At 42.0% G+C, this 15,440-nt stretch overlaps 1 protein-coding gene across 1 annotated transcript in view; it reads right to left on the bottom strand.

Annotated features, from left to right (window-relative positions):
• Positions 1-15,440, bottom strand: part of DNAH8 (dynein axonemal heavy chain 8) — a 317,387-nt gene that overhangs the window by 32,232 nt on the left and 269,715 nt on the right. Inside the window, exons 87-88 of the mRNA XM_030796747.1 lie at positions 14,217-14,318; positions 8,360-8,520 (exon numbers count right to left, since the gene is read on the bottom strand). Coding sequence (XP_030652607.1) covers positions 8,360-8,520; positions 14,217-14,318 — 263 coding nt within the window. The remainder of the gene's footprint in view (positions 1-8,359; positions 8,521-14,216; positions 14,319-15,440) is intronic.

Here is a 15,440-nt window from a genome sequence, read left to right as displayed (position 1 = left end):
ATTTGATAAATTTCAGAAAGTAAGGAAACATGCATAACCACTGATGAGAAAAAGAGTGAAAATAAGCAACTATTTTTGACATTGAAAGAGTTGAATTTGCAGAGTCTTTGGTACCTTATAAATCTACATAATAAAATGTGAATAAACTGTGTATTTTCATGGTTCCTATCACTATGCTACCTAAACTCTTGAGAGAGATTTTACTTATTTTAAAGCATTTATTCACCTTGATTTCCCCCTCCACTTCAGAGATTCTGCATTCTTATGCAAAGACTGAGAAGACAGACTTGTGATTCGCCCTGCCCAAATCTCCCTCTTCTCTCAAATTTATGGATGCTAACTTCAGAGTGAAGATTCTAATAAACAGGGGGCATCGAGTTCTCCATCATGGCCCAATTATAGCCTATCATCAAGTGATGGCCAGGCACCGTGGCTCATGCCTATAATCCCAGCATTTTGGAAAGCCAAGGTGGGTGGATCACTTGAGGTCAGGAGTTCGAGACCAGCCTGGCCAACATGGTGAAACCCTGTCTCTACTAAAAATGCAAATACTAGCCGGGCATGGTGGCACATGCCTGTAGTTCCAGCTATTCGGGAGGCTGAGACATGAGAATCGTTTGAGCCTGGGAGGCGGAGGTTGCAGTGAGCCAAGATCGCACTACTGCACTCCAGCTTGGGCAACAGGGTGAGACTCTGTCTCAAAACAAAACAAAACAAAAACAAAACAAAAAACAAAAAACAAAAACAAACAAACAAAAAGAAGCAAGAATGCTGTTGAGCACCATGGATGGTCAGATAAATTAATGATTCCTCTGGCTGGGGACATGCACACAGACTTAGCCAGCATATTTTAGAGAGTCCTCTCTCATGGCTGAAGCTGTTATCTCTGCACACATGCATTCAAATCTTTCACCTGGGCTCCAGTCCATATTTCTCACCCCATTCAGTTATATCCCATGTTCTTTCCTAGCTCAACATGCCTCCAACAGAACTCTGTAACTTCTCCTCTAACATACTCCTGTTCCCAACTCCTCCACTACCCCAGCTCCCAGACAAGCAATGTCAGGGGCATCTTTGACTCCTTCTTTCATTTCACTCAGAACTTGGAGAGTTACATCTTGCTGGAGCTGGGTGGAGACCAGAGGTGGGTTTCAGCTGGGATGCTTCGTCTGTTATTGCTTACTGCTTCCTGGTGGCTGGTGGGGGAACAGCAAGGGGCGTAGCGAAGTCCTCGAAGAAGGCAAGCTCACTTGCCAGGATTCCATCCACCAGATATTTCAGAGCCAGAGGAAAGAAGAATCAAACCTAGGACAAGGCTTACTCAGAGACCAAAAAAATTACCAAGCACGGAGCTGCAGAACAGAGCTGACCACCTAAGCAGGAACCAGAAATGGGCTAAGACATACTGGGTAAAGGGGATCAGGGATGGGTGGGAGAGACCCCAAGGCAGACCATATGGGAAGTTAAGGATGAAGAGAGATCAGAGGATGACCACAGGTCTTACAGGCCTGCCAGCTGCTCTAGCAGATATAATCCCCCATTTTAGGCAGGGTTCCAGGGCTTTCTACTTGACCTCACTAGTGTGATGAAAGGTTGCAAGATCTTGACACTATTTTGGGAGAAGCTCGCTTATGGCATCCTACAGCATGCATGCCAGTGACACCATGTGGGCCTCTGGACAGAGCTGTGAAGAGAGACTTGACAAAACACAGAAGGCTCACCATGCCCTCTCTAACACACCAGTTTGCAGCAAGAAACAGATTAACAGCTGCAGAAGAAGGTTCTCAGCCATTGCTCTGCATTCGCTAAGTCCTATCAGTCCCCCCTTGAGACCTGTCCTGCAGCTTCACTCCACCCCATGATCATCCCTACTCTAGGCCTGCATCCTCACGCACCTGGACTTACCCACAGGGTACCCGAGGTGTCGATTAGTCACCTTGGGTGCTCTAGATGAGGTGGAGAGATGAGCCTTGTCACATGGCAGAGAACTTGTCTTTTATTCTAACTGCTGTGGGAAGCCATTTAGATGGAGGAGAAGCAGAGGAGAAGTAGATGGAGGACATTCAGTTTGGGGCTTTTAAAGGTCAAGTTGTCTGAAAGACATGCCAGTGGATGTCACATAGAAATCGTATAAATGACTGTGGAGCACAGAGGAAAGGTTTAGACAACATATATGTGGCATGTTGATGTTTTAAGGGCCATTGGTAAAGATGAGCTCTACTCAGGAGGGAAGGTGGACATGACTATAAAAGAGGTTAAAATGTGAGTAGAACACAGGCCATAGATTTATAGGCATGTGAAGGGAAGGGAAGGCTCTTTAAAGCATGAGAGATACTAGATCACACTGCTACCTGGACCATACACTGAAGGGTGATGCTATTAAAGTCATGCTTTGCAGTCTTTTGCATTTTGCAACATATTTTGTTACTTTGTCAGTGTGATTTTGCCACTGAGGACTGAGAACCTGCTGAGCCGGACAGCAGGAGAACCTTGTGAAGAGGAGCCTCTGGCTCTGGTGAGATGTTCATCTGTGTCAATACTAAGTTCCTTCTTAGTATTAAGTAAGTATAACCACCATGTAACAGTATAACCACTGTTTCTCAGTGGTTTCTCTGGGATGTGTTGGCAACACCATAGTGAAGTGGTTGAACAGAGCTGCTTTGATAGATTGTATTAAGAAGGCTAGTACATTCCTTTTGGAGAGGCACCAGAGTAGCTTCGAGTTGTCATCAGATTTCAGACCAACGTCTATAGAGCTAGCGTTATGTCCACACTTCTATAACAATTTTATTGAATGGGTTGGACTCAGTATAGGGTAAGGAACAAGTGATTGCATTCTTTACCACATTGTACTGAGTCCAGCTTATTAGAGTAGATTAAAGACTACTTTGCATGTCTTTGTGAAAATAAATACGAAAACCTAGATGAAACAAATAATTTCCTTGGAGAACACAACTGACAAAATATTGACTGCAGTTGTGACAGAGAAATACGAAAGATATCAAAGAACTAGCACTGAGCCCAGATGGTTTCACAAGAGAATTCTACCAAACTTTAAAGCATCCAATACTACATAAATTGTTCCAGAGCTTAGAAAAACTTCCAAATTTTTACAAAGCAAATATAACATTGATTAGTAATTAAACCTGATAAAGATGCCACAAAAACTCCAGGCCACTCTTATTTATGAATATCAATGCAAAATTCCCCAATGAACCATTAATAGAGTATATCATTACATTAGGAGAAGAATAATACCTCAGAACCCAGTGGTATTAATTTCAGATTATCTGTAGAAAATTTGAGTTAGGAAATCCATTAATATAATTCACTAACTTTTTAGGTGTTTAGGGGAAAATCATATGATTATTTCCATAAATGTTGAAAGGCATTCAACAAAATTCAACACCAATTTCTGAAAACAACAGAAAAATACGCATGCAACCATAGCTAGGACAAGCTCAGAAAAAAAAAAAAGAGCAATGACGGGAGACTATAAAACTACCAGACAATAAAACATACTGGAGACTAGCTAAATTTAAAACAGACTGCTACCAAATAGAAAGGAAAACAGAATAGAAAGCCCAGAAATGGACCCAAGTACCTATGGAAGGAAATTCTATGTTAAAGGAAGCAGGAGGCCAAGGCTGGCTGATCACCTGTGGTCAAGAGTTCAAGACCAGCCTGGTCAACATGGTGAAACCCTTTCTCTACTAAAATACAAAAATTTGCCAGGTGTGGTGGTGTGTGCCTGTAACCCCAGCTACTCAGGAGGCTGAGGCAGGAGAATCACTTGAACCTGGGAGGTGGTTGTAGTGAGGCAAGATCGTGACATAGCACTCCAGCCTGGGCAACAGAGCATGACTCTGACTCAAAAAAAAAAAAAAAAATCACTGGTGATAGGATAACTGGATTGCTATTTTGAAAAAGAATGTCATCCATACTTATACCACAATAAATTCCTAACGGGTAAAAGAACTAAATGTAAAAAAATGAAACCATACAAGCACTAAAAAAAAAAAAAAAAATGTAGATGATTCCTTTATACCCTGATGAGGGAAGAAGCTTTCTTACTATTACTAAAAATCCAGATGTAACAACAGCAAGAACAGAATTTATGTAGTCATAAATTTGACTGCATAAAAATAAAAGGAAATGACAATAACACTTCTACCTGATCAATGGGGGAAAATCACAAGCAAAGCTAAAAAACTGAGAAACATATTTGCAAACCACATCACAAACAAAGGGTTGTTATCCCTAATATATAAATAAGTCCTAAAATTAAATAAAAAGAATAAAAACTCCATTGGAAACGAATGGACAGACTATATATAAATAGCCCTTAAGTATATGAAAATTTTCTCAATTTCACTCAAAATAAGAGAAGTGAACTAAAGCTCTGCTGAGATAACATTTCTCACTGTCATATTGGTGAAGGTTCAAATGCCTCACCAGTGCTCTGTTGATGAGATTCTGAAAAACGGGCACTCTCACAGACTGCAAGTAAAAGTACAAAATAGGATAACCCTATGTAAGGGAATTTGACAATATTCGCTAAATCTTGATCTAGCAATCCCACCCATAACAATTTACCCTGAAAATACATCTCTAATAATATGAGAGTCCACAAGCATGAAGTTATTAATGGAAGAATTATTTGAGATAGCAAAATATTGGAAGCAACCTAAATGCCCATCCATAGGCAAATGATTGAACAAACTATGATCCATATAAACAATGGAGCAGCATGCAGCTGTAAAAAAAATAATGAGGAAGATAATAAAGACCTGATATGACGTGATTTACAGGATACATTGTTAAGTGAAAAAAGCAAGACACAACACAATAGATACAGTTTGGCAACTTTGTATAAGAAAGAAAGGGTAATAACAACATGTATATATGTATGTACATGCAAAAAGAAACACAGGGAAGATAAACCAGAAACTGTGTTTGGTTACCCATAAAAGAAGAGGGAAATGAGCTGAAAGGGTCTGAGACTTCTCTAAGAACAACTTACTATCAAGTTGTAACTTTTGAACCATATTCATATTTTACATATTCAAAACAATAGCATGTGTGGGGGAAAAAACCCTTAAATGTAATACAAACAGAAACAAATAAACATAACTATATATCAATTGATAGCATAACCACACAGAAAAAAAAATCATTAATCCAAGTGACCTTTGAACACACTACTCTTTATACCTAGTGGAATATATCCTAACGACAAAAAGAACTGCAAAGAAATCTTGACCTCTACTTAACAGGTTTGTTGCTGGTAGTGGCATTGGCATAGTAATTGCAAGTAAATGAATACACATATTGAAGTTGCTGGGAACCAGAGTTTTTACAGTGGGAGAAAGGAGATACCAATATGGAATGGGGGAAGACAAAGAACAACCCTGAGGTATACAATTGGAATTGGAGTTATTTGTATTAACTCATGATGTTTTAAAAAGTACATGCTTCCTAGCTCTATCCACTGAGAGGGCATACAAACACACACACAGAGAAATATATGTGATTATATATAGATATAGCTGTAGATATATAAACATACAGAGATATAAATATAGAAGGAGAAAAAGCAAATGGATCAAAACATGAACAATTCTTGGATCTCAATGGAACGTATGAACGTTTACTGTATGTGCAACTTTTCTGAGAGTTTGTAATCATTCCAAATAAAAAGTCAAGGAAAAAATAGTTTGTCTTTGTCTTCGTCTCCAGTCGCTTTTACATTTGAGTTGTACTTCTCTGGACCTTTTCTAGCCCTGGTTCATCTTTCTTGAGAGCTGGTGAGTGAAACAGCCTGCGGTGAACAAGGCCTAGGGGCACCATCACCCTGGGTGAGGGTGAAATGGTTTCATCTTGTTAGGATCCTGTGGATTATCCAGGAACCAGCTCTTGTGACTCCCCAGTCTCTTGTCAAGGACGGAATCAAAGTTCAGAGCCCTCATATGAGAACATTTTCAGTCACAAATTTGCAAGTGCATTAAGACTTATCAGTTGTTTCTCTGTCCACTCACGTGAACTTGTGGGATCTTTCTATGGAATCTCCTCATTGATCACATCCTTCACACTCTAGAAGAATTCAGCAGCACTGATTCAGTCAACAAATACTTCTTGAGCCCCAGGCACTGCTATAGCACAAGGGATGCAGTGGTGAAAACACACACAAAAGTTTCAGGTGTAGTGGAACTTATGGTTCAGTGGTGGTTGTTGGACAATAACAAATCAGTAATTAAAGTGTAGAGTATGAGGCTGGGTGCGGTGGCTCACACCTGTAATCCCAACCCTTTGGGAGGCCGAGGTGGGCGGATCACCTGAGGCTGGGAGTTCGAGACCAGCCTGACCAATATGGAGAAACCCTGTCTCTATTAAAAAATACAAAAATTAGCCAGGCGTGGTGGTGCATGCCTGTAATCCCAGCTACTCAGGAGGCTGAGGCAGGAGAATCGCTTGAACCTGGGAGGCAGAGGTTGTGGTGAGCCAAGATCGTGCCATTGCACTCCAGCATGGGCAACAAGAGGGAAACTCCGTGTCAAAAAAAAAGTGTAGTGTATGTCAGTGGGTGATACAAACTAGAGAAGAGCAGGCCAGGAGGACAAGGTCTTGGGCAGGGTTTGGGGAGTGGGTTGCAATCTTTAAATAGCACAGCCAGGAAAGGCATCATAGAAAAGGCTACATCTAAGCAAAGACTAGAAGAGGTAAAAGGGTGAGCCACTGTGATATCTAGGAGAAGGGAGGTTCCAGGGAGTGCAAGTATCCTGTGGCAGGTGCTGTCTGGCCTGTCTGAGTAACAGGAAGCCGTCTGGCCTGAGTAACAGGAGCTGAGTGGGCACGAAGGTGGGAGAGGACTGAAAGAGCCAGGGTGGGGAGGTAGAGAGCAGTGGCACTATTTGACTTTGTAGGTCATCTGTATGTAGGTCACCGTCGGTCTTTGACCTTGACTCAGAGTGTCACGGGAACCTTGGGAGGATTCTGAGCAGAGGGTTGATGTGGTCTGACTCACATTTTTAAAGTCTCAGCTAAAGCAAAACTACTTTCCTATGCTCCCTCTTTCATAAAATGTAAGAGTTGATTGTCAATCCAATCCCTGAGGAATGCTTTTTATTTCTTCACTTCTTTCCCATCCCCAGATAACTTATGAAAGCCTCCTTAAATAACAGCAAGAGCTGCCACTAACGAGCCTTCGTGGTTCCATCATGGGGGTGGAACGGAGCACTGGCATTTGTAGGTATTTTCAATCATGTCCGCATCTTTGAAGATGAAAAGCAGCCTGGGCGAGATGAGAGGATATGGAGAAGGTGGAATCAACGCGGGTGTAGAGAGGCCAAAAGTGCATCCTCATGCAGGGAGCCAGGAGGGTGGTCAGAGGCTGGAAGGAAATTGGCAGCAAACTGGGACTCCTGGGACATCTGGCAAGGCCAGGGAAATGTCCATGTCCAAACCCAGAGAATTATTAAAATTAAAAGAGTAGGCCAGGGACTAGGAGAGAAGAATGCCCCACTCTTAGGGCATTCTCAGCTTAGAATCTGCCAGAGGAGTCTTGGTTTCTTCCATTTCCTGAAACCATTTTCCTGAATGTAAACCTTGTGACTTTTCATCACGGGGCCACAGAGGACATGCGGTCCATTCCAAAGGATTCCAGTTCAGGTGCTTGGGTTTGGTAGGGATCTCTAAAGAGAGAAGGGGTGACACTTCATGCCAAGGGGCTTGGAACTGGGGAGTATTTCTTCTCTAGGTGATGAGTGGAGCAGGGACCTCATGCAAAGCTGAGCCCCTCCACTCTTTCCTCCCGGGGCTGTGCATCTGTGTCGGGTGCTCAAGTGCTCACTGCACTGCACCTACCACAGGCAGTGCATGACAAAAGGATGCAGATGAGCAAGTGAGGGAGAGGGGCCATGAGAGAGAGGACCGGGCAGAAATACGATTCTTCACCCTCCCATCTGTTCTCGCCTGGCTTTTTAGATTCTATTTATAAGCATTACATTCTTAATGAATTTTTGAAGAAAGAGATGAGAAGCTGGCAGACCACTCTCCTGCCGGTGGAGAGCACCGCTACCACTAACAGCAACTCGTTTTATGACATGACAGAGGAGAAATAATCAATGCATAAATTAGAGCTTAACGTTGTCATAAACACTGGAGCATCAGGATTTAGTGAGAGGAGAGCAGACCAAGATATGACACAGTTGTAATTGGGAGACAGGAAGCGACACTATTTTTCACAGTAAAATAAAAAAAGGGGGAAAGGAGAGAGATTAGGAGAGAAAATGAAATGCACCATCTTTGCCAGACTGAGTTACAAATGACCCCTTCAAATTAAAAAATGCCAGGGACTTACGTGATATCAGCATTAGGGTGAAGCCCAAAGACTTCAGGGTTATCTAGGGATGGCAGTGACTGGATGTATTCAAAATACTGGTCTAAGGTTTTGCACAAGGGGATTTTATATCCAGTATAAAAGCAGAATGACGGTTCAAACATCTTCTCGCTGAACCAGACCTGTATGTGAGAGAAAACAAAAGAAATAAAATTGATGAGCATCTAAATGAAAACTGCTACAAGAAAGGAGAGGGGCCACCTTATTTCCATTTTAATAGAGTTTTTAATATTGATTTTGAGAGTGCTTTAACAATACTACTGATAGAATAATTAGCACATATATGGAGAAAAGAGAGAGACCAGAACACAATTTGACCTGGCCTCCATTTAACACCAAAGAAGATACTCACCAAGAGTAAGGACGAGAGAGCAACTCTACAAGCCCATTCTCTGACTGAGTCATTTGACAACCCTCAATTCCATTTTAGGAGTAGGAACATACTGCAAAGTCTGTGAGGCCATACTCCCACACACAAGAGAATATCTGGGCATTTTCATCACCCCACTTCTCCCCTACGTGGGGCTCATACCAGAAGGATGTGCCTGTGTGCAGTTTCACTCACACAGCAATGAGCCCCGGCACACGGCCAGGAGAGCTCCATGCAAACTCTCCCCTCCCACCCTGAGCTGAAGAGCTTCCTTTGCTAATTACGTCCCTGTCCACACAAAGTAAATGTATTCAGCTGCCTTGCTGTTTGCCTTAAGACATCCCTTTCTTATTCCATATGAATTATCTTTAACAAAACAGTGAGAGAACAAATATATGGTTGGTGTGAATAGACTTATTCTCAGAAAGGAAAAAAAAATGATGCTAAATGCCTATGAGCCAGATTTGAGGCAATGACTTATGTCTCACAGCAATTTTCCCAGTGGGGAAGGAAACAATGGGAAGACAGGAAGAGTGGAAATGCAGGCACGACATCTGAATTACTCGGAGCACTTGACGGGAAAGAGGGACGGTGCCTTACTCTGGTTGGTCACACGTTCTCTAGTACCTTCCCTCCATCTCCTTCCTCCAGCTCTTTTTAGATCCAGTGATTGCTCTGAAATACCCTGTGTACTGATTCTCTGTTTTATCCTATTCAACTCCTATGCATGAGCAGGCTGAGTTTAGAACCAGAACAGAATGCAAAGATAAGAGACACACAGTCCTTTCTTTCAAGGAGCTTGTGACTCAGCGGAGGGAAAAGCCAATTACTTAATAACCACAATACAAAGTGCACTAAGGCAAGAGGCAGAAGGAAATAAAAATAAGCAAAGTACTAAGGAGGTTTAAAGCAGGAACAAAGAACATCCAGGTGGATGTCAGCTGAGGTCTTCTCAAGGAGGTGATTTTTGGAGATAAGCCTTGAAGGAGAGGATTTTGACAGGAGAACTTGGAATGGGGAGGCCACATAAGCAAAGGTATAGAACTGATGCAAAAATAAGAAGCAGGTTAAGGGAATAATGGAATATAGGGTGGACACAATGTAGTCATAAGAGATAGGACAGGAAAAGTGAGGTGAGGTCATATCATGGATGACTGCTGATGTCAGGGTGAGGACTGGTGATTAATTCAAGGAATGGAGAGTAGTTGAAAGTTATTAAAGAGAACAGTGTCATGAGCATGGTTATTACTTAGAAATATTAGATTTTTCACTATGTGGATGACTTAAATTGCAGGAAGACACCCTAAGGGGGCAAAGGCCATGGGTCCTCAGCACACAGATAACAAATGACCACACTAAATTCTGTGTTGCCAGATGACATGTATGTGTAAGAGCAAAATGAAGTTTCTTCCTGTTTTCCAAGCACTTTATACACACACAAATAGCTGAGTTTCACCAAATTTGGAGGCTATTTGGGGGCAAAGTCAAAATACGAAATATGAAATCTACATGGAGCTACTTTGTGAGTGGTCATCCCCCACGAACACCCAATACAGTTCTGCGATTGCTTTTAGCAGAGAGACTCTGTAAGATGCTGAGAACAGAGAAAACAAGGTTCAAAGACAAGCCCAAGATTGAAAGTCAGAGGGACAGAGGATGCCATGTACAGGCATGAGTTTACAGTGGAGCTGCTTCTCCCATGGGCAACTCTGGATGACATGGTTGGGGTAAAGTGGAGGCAGTGCAGGCAGGTGGCTGGTCAGAAGGCAAGCCTGGGGCTGAGGATGAGATCAAACAGGTGAAGGCAGGGGGTAGGGGCTGTGGGGCTTTTGTGCAGCCTTTCTCAAGAGAGTTGCTGCTGCCAGGTTCATGTGGTAAGCTCATGCCCTTAGGGCCAGAGACCCAAACTCACCTCTGGTTATTGATGACCATCTGAAACAGGTCCAAGCTAGACAGAGAAATGAATGAGGGAAAGCAACAAGACAGGAGGTTGGAGAGGATGTAGGGCAAAGAGAAGATTCAGTAGGATAAGGAAGTGGGGTGGCCAACAGTCAGAGAATTGAAGTCACTGAAGGTTGTGCCACTCTTAGGGAAGTTCTGAGAGAGGGGGAGGGAATAAGCCCACAGAAGCTACTCAGGGGCAAATGAATGGGAAAATAGTAAGATGAACTTTTGACTTAAGGCACTAATTGCTGAGAACGGAGTCCAGAGAAACCAGAATCAGATGATAGAAGGGAGTAACATAACTCAGGTGAGGTGGGAGCTGCTGTTACTTGGAATGGGGAGGCCACATTCCAAGCCTGTGCTTTTAGATCAGGAAGTCTGCACATCCCAGGCCCAGAGGACAGAGAATCTTGGGTTTGTAGGGGAGTGCTGAGGTCAGCTGACTAGTCCTCTGTGGCCCGAAATGCCAAATGTCAGAGTACAGGGAAGAAGTAGAAGAGGAAGAAAGGTAAGAGAGGGGTCAGAGAGCGGAATTCCCCTGCTTGAGATCTTGAAGGTGGAGCAGGCTGAGAGAGCGACACTTCTTCCTCCCCCTCCCTGTGTTCCGGGCTCAGACATCTCCCTGGAGGCTCTGGACCAACACAGCAGCTTTCCGTTGTCACTATCTACATGCTGAAGAATTCCAGATCCTTATCTCCATGCCTGAGCTCCACCATGACCTCCGGATCTGTACATCCAGGTGCCTTGTTGACCTTCATTCATGCATTCGTTCTTTTATTCAACAAATATTTACCGAGCACTTATATGTGTTGGGCTCTGTTTCTGGTGCTCAGAGTTTGGCACTGATGTAATAAGACAAAGTCCCTGCGCTCATGGCAGTTACAGTCTTAGACAACTTGATTTGGATGTCTAATAGACATCTCAAATGTTATATGATCAAAACCGGACTCTTAATTTCTAGCCCCAGCCAATAAAACCCATTCCTGCTGCAGTCCTTCCTCTTCTCTGTAAATAGCCCCATTCTGTGTAGAGTGGCTTAAGTCAAAACTAGGCGTGACCCTGACTCCCCTCTTCTTTCACCCATGCACTTGATACCATTAGCATTCTGCTGGTACTCTTGGTGAATTATATTCTGAAGATAACCACATCTTAGTCTCCACTGCTAAAACTCCAGTTTTAGGTACTTTTACAATTATTCTAACAAAGTATACTTATTAAGACATCTTTTTTTTCTCCTTTGAATCTCAAATACAGAGGTGAGTTTCTCACATTCCCGAGTTTATTATTTTTATGAATCTAGGCCCCTTTTATTTTAATTTTTCCCCATTCTGTCCTGATATCCACTCACTGTCTCCTTTTCCCTCTGAGGGCATCTATTTAAGTGTACTTGATATATGTCTTAGAACATGTATTTATCCTTGTGAGCTATGCATATATTCCTTTATAGATCTCGCTTTATTGTTTTAAAAGCTCTGCACTCAACACTGTTTGTAAGACCTATGCATGATGTTATACAGATCATTGCTTCCAAGTGCTGCATTGTATGCCACCTTAGGCCTCTACAACAGGTAACTTAACTATTTCCCCATGAAGGATGCCTAAGTTGCCTTCAACTTCCCACTACCACCAACAATGCTATGAATAATCTCTTTGGTACATTCTGAGAATTTCTCTGGGACGTATATTCAGGAGGAGGATTCTGGTTCAGAAGGTAGTCCTATCACACACTTGATATGACTATGACTAACAGGTTGCACCCCACAAGGGTGAGCAATAATATGCCATGGTGCTCACCCACCACATCTTATCTATTCTCTTAGGAGTCTTTGGTTTTTGCAGTGGATGCTATGATGTGTCACTCGATCCTCTTTCAGCAGCAGGTACTCACTCCCCTGCGCTGTCTGGAGTGTTGGCTACTGTGGACTCACAGCACTGTCCCTCCCCAGGAACTGCCCTAGCAGGAGGCAGCTGCCTTAGCCAAGGTCATATCTTGGAGGAAGGCTGGGGAGGAGGCACTTGAATGCAAATCTCCACCTCTGCTTCCAGGAAAACCATCTACGATGCTTGCTTTCAGCTCCACACACGATGTTGCCATGAATATTTTTGTAAGTGTCCATTTGTGGACTCTTTCTAGAAATGTCCACCTGAGATACCTAATTTCATTAAGTATTACTGGACTGCTTTCCAGGAGGTCTGTGTCCATTTGACCTCCCAGCAGCAGGGCTCCTCCCTCTGCACATCCTCACCAACACTTATTATTTTTCACAGTTCTCCATATGTAGCTTCAAGAAAAACTTGCTAAAACAAGTAAAGGTTAAAAATCCGTTTTTTAGCCAACCCCCAGCTTATCAAAATACTCCCAAAGCTTGTGCTTTGTTGTTGAGGCTTTAATTTTGTCAAGAAAAAAAGAATCATTTAAGTAGTGAATTACTGGTATAGGTTCCAATATAAAGAATTTAATAACCATAAAAGACATCTGGTTTTTTTCCACTTAGGTGTTGTATATTACTTCCCTAAAATGCAAAACATTTTAAGAAGAGTTTGAGTCTGGTAGGTGTTATTTATTACATTCATCCTTGATGTGAAAGCCACAATTGCTAAGAAACAATTTTCTCTAGAAAATATTTATCAGCATGTTACATTTGGATTTTATTTGGCAGAGAGAAAAAGTGAACACTTCCTCAATTTCCAATTGCCCATCCTAATAGAAGAGATGAGAAAACTCAAATTATGATTAATCCCCCAATCACTTATTTTGGGGCTTGAAATCACCATGAGACTTTCACTCAGAGGAAGAGGCAGAGAAATGATGGCCAGTGTTTTCCTCACAAGTGAGGTGCACAGGAATGGGGAAGATGGAAGAGGGGCGGTGGGGGAGAGGCCCTGGGCATAAGCAGTTTCATCTACACGGGAAAGGAATTATAGACCAATGAGAACTGACCACTGCTCTGCTCTGCACAAGTAGATTGTTGGTCGGTTTTTGTTTTTGTTTTTGCTTTTTTTGAGACAGAGTCTCACTCTGTCACCAGGCTGGAGTGCAGTGGTGCAATCCTGGTTCACTGCAACCTCTGCCTCCCAGGTTCAAGCAATTCTTCTGCCTCAGCCTCCCAAGTAGCTGGGACTACAGGAACTCACCACCACACCCGGCTACTTTTTGTATTTTTAGTAGATATGGGGTTTCACCATATTGGTCAGGCTGGTCTAGAACTCCTGACCTCGTGATCCGCCCGCCACAGCCTCCCAAAGTGCTGGGATTACAGGCATGAGCTACCGCGCCTGGCCCAATTGCTGGTTGTTTTGTGTGTGTGTGCGCATGTGTGCGCTTACACTCACGCACACACATTGTGTGTGTGTGTGTGTAAGCGCACACATGCATTTGTTTCTTGGCTAATTCTTTGCAGCAGCTCTGCTGTACGCTTAAGTTTGGCAGACCTATCACAAACAAAAAAATTGGAAAATGCACTGAAATGTGTCTCCAAACTTTATTTTTCTAAATTGACTTACTCTGGCAAAGCAATTAAGTAGACGTTTGTCAAAGTCGTCTGTCACTCTGCCTCCATATTGTACTTCTCCAATCATGTACCGAACCGTATTCCATGATACACCCTTTGTTAAAAGTAAAAAAGGATTATTCATTGTCAACCCAAACACATCATTATAAACATTTCAGGTCTTTCCCTAGAGGAAAGGTCTGGAAAAGGAAGCACTCACTAGACTTGCATTTAAAATTATTCATCGTCTTATATTAATAACTCTTTCACTATTACATGGCTGGAACCATTACAGTTTGTTCACCAAGAAAAAATCTACAATACTAAACACTGGTAAGTATATTGCACATATATTATTTAAAATAGGGAAAAAGACTAATTTTCACTCTGGGGATATAATTACCTATAATACTCATTGTAGTAATGCCAAGCTGTTACAGAGGAGAAAAGTGGTGTTTAGTGAAAAAAGGAGAAAAATCAAGTAATCATTGCTTTAATATGCTTTCTTAGTAATGTATTTTCTGGAATCATTAAGAGAACAACAAGAAAATTATTTATCCACAAGATTTTTCCTCAATGCAATCCTCTGCCATCCTCTGCATCTCATTCTGTGTGCTAAAACTACATCAAAATATTTATTAATCTCTATAGCAATTTTATACTAGCAATATATTGCAGTTTAGCAGTTTCTTTAAACCCTTGATACATTTGAGTTAGGAGAAATAAGGATATTTGTTTTTGTTTGCTTTTTCTTGGTTAAAATTTTATTTTTTCAGCTTGGTTGCCTTTCAAAGCAACTATTTTAAGATAACTATTATTTGTATGTACCAAAATGATAAATGACCACAGAATATGAACACATAGAATATAACTTTTCATCAGACTGCCATACTTTTAATTTCATATCCCTTTGTCATTTCAAGGAAAAATGACGGTTTGGTTCTAGAGTAAATACTCATCATGGTTTACCACCCCAATATGGAGGCTGCAGAATCTCTAATTACCTTGAAGCCCTACTCTGGGGAGGAAGAGGGGGCCAGAATGTAGAGAGTCATATTTAATGAGCCCTTATTAGGTACTGTGTACTGTGCTTTCACAAATGCTAACTCATTCGTTCCTCACAGAAACAATAGTCATTTTATAGATGAGGAAACAGGCTTCAAGGCTCATTGACTTGCCAGAGATTATAGAAAAAACAAATTTCCAACCCTTTATATGTGTGAAAGGACAACAGAGT

This window comes from Nomascus leucogenys, chromosome 17, assembly GCF_006542625.1.
Source record: "Nomascus leucogenys isolate Asia chromosome 17, Asia_NLE_v1, whole genome shotgun sequence".
Taxonomy (NCBI): domain Eukaryota; kingdom Metazoa; phylum Chordata; class Mammalia; order Primates; family Hylobatidae; genus Nomascus; species Nomascus leucogenys.
The sequence above is the reverse complement of the archived record's forward strand: the minus strand, read 5'-3'. Positions and strand labels throughout refer to the sequence as shown.